General features: G+C 55.2%; 1 protein-coding gene across 1 annotated transcript in view; it reads right to left on the reverse strand.

The window, feature by feature from the left end:
- Positions 1-1585: 1585 nt before the first annotated feature.
- The window catches only part of CCM2 (CCM2 scaffold protein), a gene marked incomplete at its 5' end in the record, with an annotated part of 36694 nt that continues 22975 nt past the window's right edge, over positions 1586-15304 (reverse strand). Inside the window, 8 exons of the mRNA XM_082015170.1 lie at positions 1586-2112; positions 2605-2743; positions 3536-3593; positions 4096-4231; positions 5357-5493; positions 7361-7544; positions 7746-7829; positions 8056-8229. Of these exons, the coding sequence (XP_081871296.1) occupies positions 1732-2112; positions 2605-2743; positions 3536-3593; positions 4096-4231; positions 5357-5493; positions 7361-7544; positions 7746-7829; positions 8056-8229 (1293 nt within the window). The 3' untranslated portion in view covers positions 1586-1731. The remainder of the gene's footprint in view (positions 2113-2604; positions 2744-3535; positions 3594-4095; positions 4232-5356; positions 5494-7360; positions 7545-7745; positions 7830-8055; positions 8230-15304) is intronic.

The following is a 15304-nucleotide window of genomic DNA, read 5'->3' on the forward strand; positions in this document are numbered from 1 at the left end:
AAATAGCACAGGGTGGGACCGGGAACACTGGAGTCTCCGGGTCGTGGCCACATCTCCCACTTACACTCCTGAGAGCTGCAGCCGCTGCCCACTGAGGACAAAATCCTGCTCAAGTGGGATTTTTCTGAGCTCAAAAGGATCGTCTGCTAATTCCTCGGCGAAACATATTGCTCAGCTTTACCGAGCTTATTGCTGCACCGGCATCAGCCGGCGACTCGGGCGCCTGGAGGAGCATCTGTCCCGTCTCCCTCGGCCCGTGCCCCGTGGGGCAGCTGTCACCGCTGCGCAGCAGAGAGGGTCAGCGGGGCGCAGGTTAGGCACGCTGCTCGTGATGCTTTGAGGATTTTCAATAACTTGTTTTTTCTTTGTAATTAAAGGTAGAGTGAGGGTCCTCAGTCGTGTTTAAATGTCTTTTCCTCCAGCTGGGCCCCATCCTGCTCCAGCTGCAGTCACGGAGCAGCTGCCCTGCCAAGCACCGTGTCTCTCCCTACCCCCTCCACGGTGCATATCCTCACCAGCCAAAAATGAGATATGGCCCCTGCTTCCCCTCGTCCTGCAGTCCCATGCCCCTGCAGCCGCTACCCAGCCGCTTGGAAGAAAACTCTGGCTGCTCAAAAAGGGTTGGACTTGATGATCTTAAAGGTCTTTTCTAACCTAAATGATTCTAAGATTCTAAAAACGGAAAGAAAAACCTTTACAGGAGCTTTCCAGCATACTCTGAGCCTGGGCAGAAGGTTTGCTGCTCCTCACCTCTGTCTCCCACCGCCCACCCCAGTCAAACCCGGGGGGAGCGCTCAGCCCCACTCTGCTGTGGGACAGTGCGGCACTAGTGTGACCGCATGGGCTGGGAAAAGCAAGTGGGATCCGCTTGTCGGTGATCCGGGGCAGACGCAGCCTCAGCCCGCCAGTACAGCAGCCTTGCGCCGGCTGCGCTAGCGGTGATGTTACAGGCACGGTGGTTGTGTGCGCACCGCTGAAAGAAAAGGCCTTTGTGCCGGCGCAGGCTGCGCTGCCGCATCCCCAGCACAAAAGAGAAAGCCGGCCAGCAGGAGAGTGTGCCGAGAGCTGCCCCCCTCCCTGAGGCTCGCCTGCTCCAGGGAGCGACCCCCAGTGCTTTCGGCAGATCTGCTAAGAGGGGGAAACCCCGAGGCGTACCCCTTTGGCAATGGCCGGCATCACCCTTGTGGTCCCTGCTCTGTTTGAAAGTCCCCCCAGCGCTGGTTTGTGGGGTGCCGGCCCTACAGCCCTGCTGCCTGGGGTGTGGGGTGGCTCAGCACCCGGCCCAGAGCCTGCCTGCCCTGGGGCTGGAGCAGAGACACTGGGTCAGGCACAGGCTCTTGGTACTGATGCTCTTTCAGCTTATTGAAGGCAAATCAAAGCAGGGAGTTTGAGCAGGAAGGGCTCGAAGAGCCCCCGAGGCAGGGGGGGCTCCCTGGAGGGAAGGGGAGGGCCAGCACCCCGCCAGGGTGCACACCTTCCCTCCAGGACTGCAAAGTCCCCTCCAGGGAACACAGCTTCAATACGCCCGGATAAACAGCACAGCCCACACCAGAACAGCCTGGACCAAGGGACCAGAGCCCTCTCTTGCTACCAGGAGGCACGGAAAAGCCGGGTGCCTGGGCTGGAGGAGGTACCCAGGCTCCCCCAGCAGTCAGGAGGGAGAGGGGAGCATCTCGAGGGATGACTCAAGCCTCTGAGACAGTCGCCTGAGCTAGATGGATCCAGCTGCCCTCAGGAAAGAGGTATCTCTGAAGGAGAGAGGGATTGAGACGATGCTCCTCGCTTGGTGACACCCCAAGGAATTTGTGCCACCCACGCCTTCAGCCCCTCGCATCCCGTCAGGCTGCCCAGGTGGACAGCCCGTGCATCGCCGATCCGTACCAGGCACATCACCGGGGCTCGGGAGCAGACCGACGCCGGCTCCCGCCCTCCGGTCGGTCGCCCACGATGCATCCCTGGCAGCTGACACTCACCTAAGAGCAGGAACTTTCTGCTGTCCCCGTAGAGCTGCTTCAAGTTGATGCAGAATTCGTGGATCGAAGCCCCATTGCGATACTCGTGGAGGAGCATGGCGAACTGCTGGATCTCTTGGGAAGAGAGTTTCGTTCGGAGCTGCGGAAGAGATGCGCACCACAAATGTTGCTTTTTTTTTTTTTTAGGGGGAAGAGATGATGGGAAGCCTGGGAATGGCATTTACTGGATTTATTGCTATTTGATAAGAGCTGCGGTAATGAACCAGCTCATCCCGATGGAAAAGCGGCCGAGGCTGGTGCGACCCAGAACTGAGCTGGCAGCTTTCAAACGGGGACAAGCTGTGAGTGTACGCAGGGCCGTGACTCGTGAGGCATGACATGCCCCAGCGCAGTGAGAAGGGACAAGGGGGCAGCGATGCTCCTGCAGGAGAAGGATGTGACCTGAACGTGGGCTCTCGTGGCCTCCGAGCACAATCTGCGTGAAAAGGAGGAAGAGGAGATATTTCGACACCAGCGTGGGTTCATGTTCTACACGCCAAGGCAACAATCCCAAATCCCAAGAGCACTCCGACACCCTAAAGGGAAGAAAACTCCTCCATCCCACCGTCCTGCAACCCAAGGGCACCCTTACCGTCATCATATAGTCCTGGAGTAGCTCTGTCGCTGTGGTGCTCAGCTCGCTCTCGCTGACTGTCTTAACGTGTGGAGACTGTTGCGTGGAGAAGGAAGAGGGGGAGTTGTCACCTGCATCCAAAGTTTCTGGAAAGGAACTGAAATGCAAACAGGCCATGAGTCCTCCAGAGCTCCTCGGACACCTTCTTACATCTCTGTCGCTGGAGGTCACGGCATGGGAGAGCCTGGAACTGCGGAGAGGCACATGGAGACATGCTCTCTCTGCAACAAGGCTGGCAGCCTTCCGCGCCCGGGAGCGTCCGAAGGCTCCCACGGCACGGAGGACTTGAACTACATCGGTTTGGTGACCTGCTGAAAATGAAGCCCTACGTGCTACCCCCTCCAACTGCTTTCTCATTTTGGAACAGCGAGGGAAAAAGTCTCAAACCACCTTGTTCTGGCATTAAACATGAAATTCTCAAATAGCATCAGTCAATTTTAAACAACTGGTTTGTGTGTCAGGTTTTCAGCCCACAAACGCTGCCAATGTTTTCAGCAATCACCGATTCAGGAGGGAAAAACCTTTCCAAAACAAAGGGCTTTGGGGAAAACGTTTCTCCCAACTCCAGCTGGATTTCACCAAGGCAAAGCAGCCAGGCGAGCGTCGCGTCCCCGCTTTGCTGACGCAGGGGACTGCACATACACTGTGTACGTGACCTTCTCTGGCAAACCGCGGCGGCAGAACAATCCAGCCACGGATGCTGCAGCGGCAGGGACCACGGCTCCACATGCGGACAGTAAAAACATCGTCCAATGTTTCAGCCAGACTGAGCAGAAGCTTTTCAATGTGCAGACCGCAGCAGTTCCTGCTTCGGGGGCTTTAAACCTGGCAGTGAGGCTGCACTAATAAGCCCGAGTGCGCAGCGAGCTCAGCGTACCACACAACTTACAAAGTGCTTGCTTCCGTTTCGTAAGATTCCTTAACATCCACTTTTGTAGAAGAGTCGTCTGCAAGGAAAACATTCGAGACATGGAGTCGAAGAGGCAGAAATTCGGTGCTTTTCCCAATCCATGACCTACACGCACACTGACTTCCAACTCAGCCGTCTCGGCTGGACGGTGAGACAGTGGGGCCGAGGCCGAGCGGGGTGGTGCCAGGACTGGGTACAGACCCGGCAGAGACGCAGAACCGCGGAGGGACCAAGCACTGTTTTATTAAGCCCTTCCATCCACCGTGAACAGAGAACAGGGACAAGGATGATTGCTGATGTCCCACAGCCCAGCTGGGGAAACATCTGCAGGCAGGAGGAAGCCCTCGTGCCCTTCCAACTCACAGGCAATTGAAGCAGAGGAGGGTTTTTTTCCCCAGTACCCTGCAGGAGGGAAGCCACCAGGCTGGCTCTGACCTCCGATGGTGGCAGAAGAGAGCTGATGGACGTTGGTGAAGATGGGGAGATACCCTCAGACAAGCTGGGTAAGATGGAGGCAAAAGGGGAGAGCACAGACTTACCGCTGTGTAAGGACATGTGCCGCGTCGGCGTGGACGCCCCATCAAATATTGCTCTGTCCAAGAAGTCTATCGTGGACTCAGTGTAAACAATCTGGAAGACTTGGCTGAGAAGTGAGCACAGCTCCTCGGCAGTCACCTGGGGAGGGAGCAAAGGAGGGCTGCTGGAAGGCAGAAGGTACCGTGGTGGCCTTTCTCTTTGGCTCCCTACGGCGGGCACACCACATGGGACAGTGGTGTGCTGTATTTGTAAGGGTGTTGTCCTCCCAGCGAGGAGAGGGAACGCACTCGTCCAAGATCCAGGACACTGCCTGACCTCCAGGGTCTCCAGAGCTGGAGGTGACAAACCTCTAATCTCCTCAGCTCCCTCCTGCTGTCCCCTGAGCAGTGCTAGAGGAGACAAACTTCTGAGATGTATCACCCCTCGTCATCCTCCCATACTGCCAGAGAAGCATCCCAGCTCCCTTCAGCCGGTCAGACCCGGGCTATAGGAGATCGAGTGCTCAGCTGTCAACTCAGAGCTATGAAATAGCACCCAGATTTCGTGTCGATGCTCTGTCCTACTCCTTGGTTCAGCCCCCTGGGACTCTGGCTACGTAACCTACATCCCAAACAGGTGTAGGCACCCCAGAGAGTGTTAGAGCTGGAAACAAGATGAGCAAAACTCCACTCCAGAGGCAAAGGGTTCCTGCTGTAGAAGTGGGAGCACACAGGCCGAGATCAGAATCTCTGGATCCAGACACCAGATGAAACAAATGTCCAGGTCAGCATCAGGAAAATGCCCTGGCTAGTAAAACCCTCTTGTGGGAGACATTCAGCTGTCTTCACAGATTTCCTGCTGCTGGAGAAAGCTCTGGGCAGCAGGCACCACCACCGAGGGAAAACCATGTTCAGATACCCTCTCGAGTCCTCATCAGGTCCCAGGGCTGGAGCAGGGACCAGGTTTCCTCCTCCAGGTACCACCTTGTAAGCCAGCAAAGCCCAACCCACACCCTGCAGTCTTAAAACCGGGCCTATGTGTGCCACACAACGGACGGCCAGGTAAGCATCTGGTCACGTAATGGAGGGGATGCTTGGCGAGAGCATGATGAGGCCACCCTGGGGTTCCAGGGTCTCCACCATCAACCTGAGAGGTTGTGGCCACCCGGGTCTAAGGGTCAGAAAACCTCCCAGCAATCCTAGTCCCAGCGTCGTCGCAATCAGAGAGCGGCTCTGGAGGCAACCCCAACGTGGGACAGTTTTAATCAAGTGTTTTGTGTCTTACTTTGTTCTCCGTAGCCAGGACCACCAAGCAACAAGCTTCAACGGGAACCACCCCGCTCTCAGACAGCGAGCCTGAAGTAAGGGCTTTGGAGCTCTCGGCACAGAGACTCTGGCTTGGGGAGATCCCGGGGTCCTGAGCTGAGAAAGAGAGAAGTCATGAGGGAAAGGTCGAGGCAGGGAGACAACAGCAAGGAGTCCTCACATGGCAAGCTGCCCTCCCAGCAGGCTGCCCGCGGGGAGAGCAAAGCCCCTGAAGCAGAAGGGCAGGGGATCCCGCAGCCAGGAGAAAATGCCCTCGAGGTGGGAGCTCTTGGGAGCCCAGGAACTCCACCGGAACACTGCACAGGGCCAAAGCCCAGAGAAGGGCAATGTGCATCCAGAGAAGGGCGACGGAGCTGGGGAGGGGTCTGGAGCACAAGTCTGATGGGGAGCGGCTGAGGGAACTGGGGGTGTTCAGTCTGGAGAAGAGGAGGCTGAGGGGAGCCCTCATCGCTCTCTGCAACTGCCTGAAAGGGGGTTGTGGTGAGGTGGGGGTTGGTCTCTTCTCCCAAGTAACCAGCGACAGGACGAGAGGAAACGGCCTCAAGTTGCGCCGGGGGAGGTTTAGATTGGGTTGTTGGGGGAAATTTCTGTACTGAGAGAGTGGTCAGGCATTGGCACAGGCTGCCCAGGGAAGGGGCTGAGTCCCAGCCCTGGGGGGATTTAAAAGCCGTGTAGACGCGGTGCTGAGGGACATGGTCAGTGGTGGGCTGGGCAGTGCTGGCGTGCTGGTTGGACTCGATGTTCTTAAAGGTTCTATGATTCTATGAAAATCTTGAATGAAAAGCCTATAATTTAGAGCTGGTTTCTGACAACTCTGTAAATCATTGGCTTCATTTCCATGGCTTAGCCAGCCTCAGAAATCCATCAGCAGAATTACAGCCTTCTAAGTCACTTATTTATCCTATAGGCTGTCCTTTGCTGTCATGGGGTTTATAATCTGATAAGTCTCTCTCTCATTACATCCTCTAAGTAGCTCAGCTTTCCCCAAACACTCCAGCCCTAAAACCACACAGGTTTGACACAGGCAGAGCTGCTGGGGACTGATTCAAGGTCCTCCCTGGTTATTACAAGAAGTGAGGTATGTCAGAAGTGATGGGGGTCACCCTGGTTATTCAACACGGGCAGTTAGACATCCAGCGCCGCGATGAAATCCTCCCAGCACAAGGGCTGCAAAGAGCGGGGCAGGTCTGACACGTGTGGGGACCAGTCTGCTTCTACCTCCTCTCCTTGCTGACATTCACAAAGGACCCCACAGACTGGAGCAGGACAGACAATGCAGAACAAACTACTCCGCTTTAAGATCCCAAATTTTTTTAAGAGGCAGTAAATTACAGGTCTCATTCGGGACTTGGCAGTTGCTGAAGGACAGGGTACAGGAGGAATTTCTAAGCTATATGTGAGCTTGCAGTTCATCTCCAGCCACAACCCAGTATCTTTCATCTCCCCCAGTGTGCTCACTCTTCTGTGATTCACAGCACCACTGGGGGAACACATGTAAACCCAGTCCTTCCTCCACCCCCCTAGGAAAAGACAGACTGAAACAATTCAAGGCAGGAGACTAGATAAAAGAAAGAAATTTTTCCCCATGAGGGTGGTGAAACCCTGTCCCAGGTTGCCCAGAGAGGTGGTGGATGCCCCATCCCTGGGAACATCCCAGGTCAGGTTGGACGGGGCTCTGAGCAACCTGCTCTGGTTGGGGATGTCCCTGCCCATGGCAGGGGTTGGACTAGGTGGCCTTTACAGGTCACTTCCCACCCAAACCATTCTGTGAGTCTGTGAAGGACACTGATTATTTTGGTTTGTTCTCACCCAGCATCGCCTTTGTCCTGTTTCTGGTCAGGCTGGCTGCCATCCTACACGAGGGTAACACTGGCTTGCTGCAGGGCTCAGCCCCACAGCCCCAAAACACACGGGGAACCCCAAAATACAAGGCTACAGCTTGCCCGTGGTGGCCACAGCTTACCTGTTTTCAGCACGACCAAGTGAGCGGAGTCATCTCGGATGTAGGAAACGGAGGCAATGTCATGGATGGGGACCCTGAGGATGAGATCTTCTCCATCCCTCCACACCAGCTTGATGTTGTAGGCAGAGAGACTGATGACAGCATCGTGTTCTTGGGTCAGCTGCCCCGGGAGCTGGTGTGCTCTCTAAAATAAATGTATTTCCATTGATTTGCTGAACTGTTTTCCCTTTGGTAACAGTCAGGTAAGGGGCTTCCCTCCCATGGGGTGAAGGACACGAGTCAGACCAGCACCCAGCCCCAAGGAACCAAAACAAGCCTTTTATTTTTCCATGCTGTGTGTTGGAGACTACACGGAGTGGGTCATATCAACAGGCTGAGCGCTCACCTTTGCATTATCGATCAAATGCAGGATTTCCGTGCGGCTGGAGGGATTCAGGTACCCTGGGATGGATGTGAGTTGACCTAAATACTGGAAAAAGAGAACCAAACTGTTACCACAGCATAAGCATGGCCTTGAACATGCCAGCTGCTGCAAGAAAGACACCATCAAGACAGTGCAAAGGGCTGGTGCCCAAGCCCCTGCTGAGAAGCTGCTAAATACACCTGTGTATGGAAGATCTCTCATGCCTTTAAGTTATCCTAACGCTATATAGCTATATATAGTTCTATACGAGCCCCAGCCAGGCACGCGTTACCTTCACTTCTTTCTCGATGTAGTCATTCAGCAGCACGTCTGGTTCGACGCGGTCAGGCAGGGACACCACCACCGTATGCAGCGGCCGTCTCTCCGTAACCTTCTCCTGGGCTTTTTTATCCCGACCTTTTTCACCCTTCAGGAAGACTCGTTTGAAAGGAGACACTATTCCAGGCTGCGGAGAGAAACAGCAGAGCGTCGGGGTTAAGGGCGAGAGAGGGAGTTTCTGCACCAAAATGGGGGCAAACGGGCAGCAGCCGCTGCCCAGCGCTCCTCCAGCCCACACGTCCGCAGTCACAGCCTGGCTTTACCAGCCCCAATCACCCTGCAGACAGGCTGGGTTTAGAGCTACGAATCCACGAGCGTGTGATCTTCTGCTGAAAACCACTTTCCCACAACATATTGCAAGAACACTGCTAAGCGCCCCTTACCAAAACGGGCCCTTTTTTCTCCCAAACTCACTGTGCGCCTTTCAGTTAAGAAAAAATACAAATAAATATTCAGATTGAGAGCTGTAAGAGTGAGCGAGTCACGGCCACGCAGAAAACCGGCAGGCTTCCTCCTCACCTCGGCGCAATTTTGTATTTCACCCAAGCATTTGCAGGGAGCGACTTCAGGCGACGAAGGACTGTGAACGGAAAAGGCGGAGACGCTGCCAACCTGCCTGAAGTCCCAAGGGAGACCCACAAACAGGAGTACGTGACCCAGGAGACGGCCTCCCCTGGGAAAAACAGGTTTTTGGGGTTCCTGAACCACTCAGTGCTGGGTTTGGTAAAAAACTGGGAGCCAACACCAGCCCAGCTGGCAGCAGCGTGCACACACGGGCTCCCAGCTATAGAGGGAGCATTGCCACCGTCCTTCTACCGCGGCGCAGGGCGGCCAGCCTGGGAATGCTGCGGGCCCCGGGGCTGTTGTGGCACAGCTGACCCGTGGCAGAGCCCCGGCCGAGTTCCACGCCAGCCTGCCCGACGGCTGAACGAGCGGGAGCGTGCATGGACTTCTCCAATTCCAAGTTTACCAGCTTCCCACCCCTCAGGGTAACTACGCTTTGGCTTTCCCGAGTCTCACAGGCAAGAAAAAGGACTGCATGATCTGCAAAGGCAGAAATGATGCTTTGAAAGGCAAATTAATGAAACATAAACCACATGCTCCTGCTCAGAAAAGCGTGGAGTGCTTTGCGGCCTCAAAGAGCAGCAGCCCCCTGCAAACTCAGCTCCGTCTCTTGCCGCCGTCCACTGCAGGACCTTGCCTTGGAAACCACCGTCAAGAACTGCAAACCCTTCATCTAAACCGCTTCAGCCTTGCTGTAGGACATTACATTTGGTGGGGGAGTGCCACCACCACGTCACCTACTCCCAGCAGCGTCCCTGCCCATGCAGAAGCTGATGTGCCGGGTTCAGGTGCACACGTGGGACCTGCTCCCGTCAGGCAGCTTCAGCCTCTCTCGTTGCTTTTCTCAGTGTAGACGAGCATGAAAGATCTACAGGAATAAGAGAGATCAAAGCCAGACTGAAATAAATTGAAACTGTTGTACTAGGATGGGAAAGTGGGATAGAAAAGCTCCTGGTTGAATAGTATTCACCAAATCCCAGAGTGAGCCCGGCACCACAAGGACGTCGGGGACAGTCCGGCCCTGAAAAAATATGCCTTGGACCAGGGAGATAAAAATAGAGTGAGTTTATAGGACAAAAGGGATAGAAAACACAGCTATGTGATGCTGGCCTCGTGAAACAGCTCTGCCTTTACAGCAGCAGGGCACGCACTGACAAACACCGCAGATTCTAGGGGCAGCATCCCTGCTCCAAAACGGAGCATCCTCCTGTGCTGTGCTACCCAGCTGGCTCCTGCCGAGGGGCCGGGAGACCGTTCCTGGCTCCAGAAAGAAGAAAATCCTGAAAGAAACAGGTCTCTTTGCTGAGACCGGAGCATGGGGCTCAACCCTGGCTCTGCCACACTGACTACCAGGGTGTCCAACCCCAAACCTTGGCTGCCGCTGCGTAAAGATCTCATTCCATCAGTATCCTTTAGGAATCAAAAGCGGAGAGATGCAGCAGTCTGCCGCCGGGGTCAGGGCTGTACAACGGTCCCCTGGACACGTCCCCTTCCACCAGCCGGGGTCCGACGGCTGCGGCTCAGTTCAGCTCTCTGTGCCAAGGCTGCCGGATCCAGCCCGATCCGCACGGAGCAAACCAGAAGAGGCTCTCGCTTTTCCTTCGAGGATGCAGGCAGCCTCCATAGGGCTGGGAAGATGCTGCAGAGGGATTCCCCACCACCCCACGTGCCCGAGCCCAGTGGAAGACCCAGAGGCTCTCCTTGAAGGAGGATTTGGGGAGCCCAGATCTCAGGCAGAGGCGTCACCCGGCATGACGCAACGTGGAACAACAGCTTCTGCATTTCTGGGAGCCTATCTAAAACCAGCACCTACCTCGTTCTCCATCGAAGTACCCAGCTACAGAGAGCAGAACCAAACCGTGCCGGCGCGGAGCCTTTGGTGGCTCACCGAAAGCACCTCCGGGGGGAGGGAGAAGCTGCTACCCTTGTCTCAGGGGCTTCCGAAGCTCACGGCCCGTGCCAAAGGGCTAGCAAACTCATGAGCTTTCATTTGCCTGCCAGCTCGCGGCCAGGAAGTGCGATAACCACAGCTTCCTTCTGTTACACACAGCAACAGCGACAAAATAAAGCTGTTGGTGAAGAATCGGTAAGGTTTGGCAGCAACGGGGCTGGGCGTGAGGCGAGGTGAAGGGGAAGAAGCCCGTTTTGCAAAGCTCAATCCCATTCCTGGCTCCCAGCCACGCTATCCCATCTCCTGCACCCCTAAGCCCCTGGAAACCCCTCAACATCTTGGACTCGCACCCGGCTGCACCCAGGATGGAAATACCCCTAGCCCACAGGGGTCCTTAACCCTGGTTTCTCCTCCGAGTTTCACAGCTACTTTGTTCTCCAAGGTCCAACAACATCTATGGAGACCAAGGGTTTTTAGGGCCCCTATTTTGAGTCCTTAAGTTTCTCGCTCACATTAGAAAAGGAAAGCTTGGAAATGAGGTTAAGAGCTCCCCGTCTGAGCCAAGGCGTCCCAGGAGGCACTTTGGGAAAGCGCAAAGTGTTCAAGCGAGCCTTGCTGGGTTCAAACGTGAGCCCAAGAGTCAGGCTCAGAGGACTAATGAAAACGAGTTGCTAATTTCACAGACGGAGAATCAAATTAAAAAGGCGAAGGCGGTGATTTCCCTGGTGAAATCCGCCCGTTAAGCAGAGGCAAGGTCGGCTGCAGAAGAAGCACCCGAAGATCTGTTGCACCGAGCAGATCCTCGTCTTGGGATGGAACTGAATCCCTCCGGCACGCTGCCTAGTTAGTAGGTCTGGGGAAAGAAGGATCCCATTTCTCCTTAAAACCCATAAAATAAGTTTGTTTTCTTTTTTCCCCCCATCCTTGTTCACGATCCCAATCCCTGAAGGTGGTTTCCCAGCCCACCTCCCTGCGGGTCTCCCTGGTCCCTGTCTGGAGACAAGTTCTGTGGCAGAACGACTTGAGCATCTGCTGCAGAAGCCCCTGGGATGGGGAGCGGGGCTCAGCCAAAAAGACCATCCCAGCTGCTGGGAGCTCATTCCCACACCCTCCACCGTTTGCGTCTCAAAAGCATTTATGTCTTGAAGTCGGGAGAAGAGAGAGGGAAGGGGTTACGTGAACACCCTGTGCCAGCCAGGACTTGGCATTTCATGGAGAGCTGCCACCCCCGGCAGAGGATGGCCACGGTGGTCACTCCTCAGGGGCTCCTGCTGCTCTGGCTCCAAAATTCAGGAGGAAAACAGTTATTTCATCTACTTAATGAGGCATTTAAGACTTGACTAACTGAGAGAGAGCATCTCATGGCTGGGTTTAGCCTGTGAGGCCAGACCGACATCAGGCAGGGGGCTCTGTGAAGAACAGCAGCTGGGCTTGGATTTTTTGGGGAGCCCCAGCCCACCCCATGTACATTCACATATACTGGAACTCAACAGCATCCCCCCAAACCCACCCCCGGGCCCAGGGACACTCCTGGCCATGGCCAGCCCTTCCTTGGATTTGTGGCCTGTGTGGAAGAGGTCACATTGGCCGAGCTGCCTGCTGCTGCTCCAGGGGCTGCAAATTCAGTGGAAATAGGACAAACCTCCAGAGAAAAGCCTGTGAGGCCAGCAATAGCCTGGGGCTAAGCCCCCCAGCCTAGGCTGGACACAGCCACGAGCTGTCAGGAGAGAGACGGAGACACAGCACGGTCCAGAGAACTCCTCACCACCCCAGGCTTGCATCTGTGTCGGAGTGATTCGTCCCTCCGATGCCATTTCTCCTGTCTAAAGCAAATAAAACACATAACGGGGGGTTCACCAACCCCACCACCTACACTAGGACTTGTCTGCAACTATCTGCCCCTCTGTCACTGGAGACCAGCCGCCAGTGAGGTGCGATGATGGCCGAGGCAGCTCCCTGCAAGGGCTGGCACTGCTCACTGCAGCAGAACCTGCTGCTGTCCCGCTCCGTGGAAAGCCCTGGGTGGGCTGCCCTCCGTGGAAGGGCCGGGGTTGTTAAATCGGTGCTAATCTCAGTACTAACCTATCCTCAAACCTTCAAGATGCTGTTCAAGAAGGAAGCTCCATGCTCTCCTGCCCTCGAAAGCTCTCGAGGTGACTGCGGACATGAGGAGTTAAATCAAAGGAGTTTGCAACCTCATTAATACCCCAGCAAAGCGCTTGCAGCTCTCTGCACGCCCCCAGCGTCTCACAGCACAGACTTCAAAAAACCCCCCACCTCATCGGGGTTTGCTCACCCACCCCATGCCCCGCTGCAACCCCCAGCCAGCAGTGCATCCTGTCCCCAGCTCTCACTGGGCTTCAGAGTTCCCAAGAAAGCCATTTCTGGGAAAAGGGAAGATTTGCCCTTCATCTAGATTGCCTTTACTCCGGCTGGAGCATCAGGGCTTTTGGGAAAATTTCTGGGAGGGGGTTTGCTGCTGAATGCCGTCCGGCAGACAGTGGTTCGTGGCAGAGCCAGGAATTAAATCCCGATCAATGCAATGCCAGACCACAAAGCAGACCAGGACCTTCTCCCATGCTTCAGAAGCTACAGAAGATCCTGGAAAAGCCACCTCTGGGACCATGAGCGCACGCAGGAGGACAGGGCTCATATTAAGGTGTTGCCCCACTTCTGTGCTGCTGAGCAATGCCACGACACGGGGGACGGAGCTGGTTCTAGTTGTTGGCCACCGGCGCTGGAGTTTGGGCTGCTTTCACCCAGGGCTCAGCTGCCGTATCCATTCAAAAGATCAGTGAGGTCTTGGACAGGCCCTTTAAATATCTTCAACCCTTTGAGCCGAACACAAAGGAGAAAGAGCATCCCTCTCCCTAACAGCTTCTTAATCCACTCCAAAGGATTATCTCAAATGGAAATGTGTAAAGCTAATTCTCTCCCGACACATCTGCATGGAGATTAAGGGAGATCGAACTCCAAATGGCCACCCAGTGTTTCTGCTGGCCAGCATGCTGCACGTCCCCAGGGACAGCCTGCACCCCAAACCCAGTTATCCTGCTCCCAAAGGGACGCAGGGCAGGCTCCCTGAGGGTAAAGCCTAGAGCGCTTTACCCCAGAACCAGGCTACGTTCCGGAGCGGAGCAGAAAGCCAACCTTGAGCGCACCAATGATGTGAAGGCTGGGCTCGGCGGAGGAAGCATCTGCACAAAGGGAGCACGTGATACGGCAGCGAGTGAAATAATTAACCAAGCCCAAAGGGGCTCTGGGTCAGCTTACTGCCAGCAAAGGAAACGAGGAAACGAAGAAAAGGACCACAGTGGCACGCGTGGAAGGACAAGAAGTCACGCGACGTGCCTGTAATAATAAAATGTGAAACCAAGCAAGAAAAAACACGTTCAGCGTGTTTAGAGAAGACTTGGCTCTTAAGAAATAAACTCCAAGCAGCCTCCAGCGTGGTGATGCCGTGAAAACACGGGCTCTGAGGGTTCAGCTTTGCTCCATGGCCTGATGGCAATGAGAGCGTGCCTGTGAATTATGATCTGGGAAAGCCAGACGCGTGATGAGTACGTACTCGGTATCCTCAAAGTAAAGCAGCAAGCGCACAGCCCTGCCAAAAGAAGGGTTTATTATTTATATTCCTTTGCTCCACAGAGAAGCATGGCAACACAGGCAGGACCGAGGGGCTGGGTCAGGGCTCAGACCCCGGGAAACCCAGGCAGAAAGCAGAAAACAGCCTGGTTTGACACCGACCTTTGCGTTTGCTGTTCCTTCACGCCACCTCAACACAAACACACACTCCAAACACAAAGCTGCAAACTGCCACAGGTCACTCAGACAATAAAACACCAGCTCAACTCCTGAGCTGGCAGTGATGGGATTACAGCGGCGCCTGCTTAAAAACCATTTTAAATCCCAGCAAATGCCCTGCTGCCTCGGGAACAGCCTGCAGATCTTTCACAGCCCGTAACTGCTGGATTTCCCCACTCCTCCATCCTTAACAGCCAGGTCTGTAGGGCAGCATCACGCACTTAGGGGCAGAGAGGCTTGGCCAGGGGTACCGGGGGGAAGCAGAGGGTCAGGACCGCATCCATCAGGCTTTGAGCATCGCCAAGGATGGAGAACCTGTGGCCTCCAGGGCAGCCTGTCCAGCGTTCGACCACCTCACAAGTAAAGAAAGTTTATTACGCTTGAATACAAGTCGCTGTGTTTCAGTCTGTGCCCGTTGCCTCTTGTCCTGACACTGGGAAGAGCCCAGATCCTCCTTTTCTCCACTCTCCTCCACGAGGGGTTTATATACATTAATAAGATCGCCCTGAGCCTTCTCCGCTCCAGGCTGACCAGTCCCAGCTCTCTCAGCCTGTCCTCGTATGGAAGATGTTCCAGGTCCTTCGCTATTTGCTGGATTCACTCCAGTACATCCCCCTCTCTTGTACTGGGAGCCCAGTGCTCCCGGAGATCACCCCTGCCCCCGGGCAGCCCAGGAGGCTGGTGGCCATTCCTGCCACGAGGACGTGTCGCTGGCTCACCCTCGCCTTGGGGCCCACCAAGACCTTCTCTGGTCCTGGACCAGAACAAGGCAAAAGGGTGCAACAAAGTACTGGGAGCAGCTACAGGTGTTCGGGTAAATGCGACCTGTTCTACACCACCCTGTCCCTGTAATTAGGTTTACTTTGACTTGGCCAGTACTCAAGCTCTTCCCCAAAGAAGCCACCTACGTATTTGGACTTGCAGGAGGTTGGTCCAAGGAGGC

Source organism: Phaethon aethereus, assembly GCF_964289735.1.
Source record: "Phaethon aethereus genome assembly, chromosome: 2".
Classification (NCBI taxonomy): domain Eukaryota; kingdom Metazoa; phylum Chordata; class Aves; order Phaethontiformes; family Phaethontidae; genus Phaethon; species Phaethon aethereus.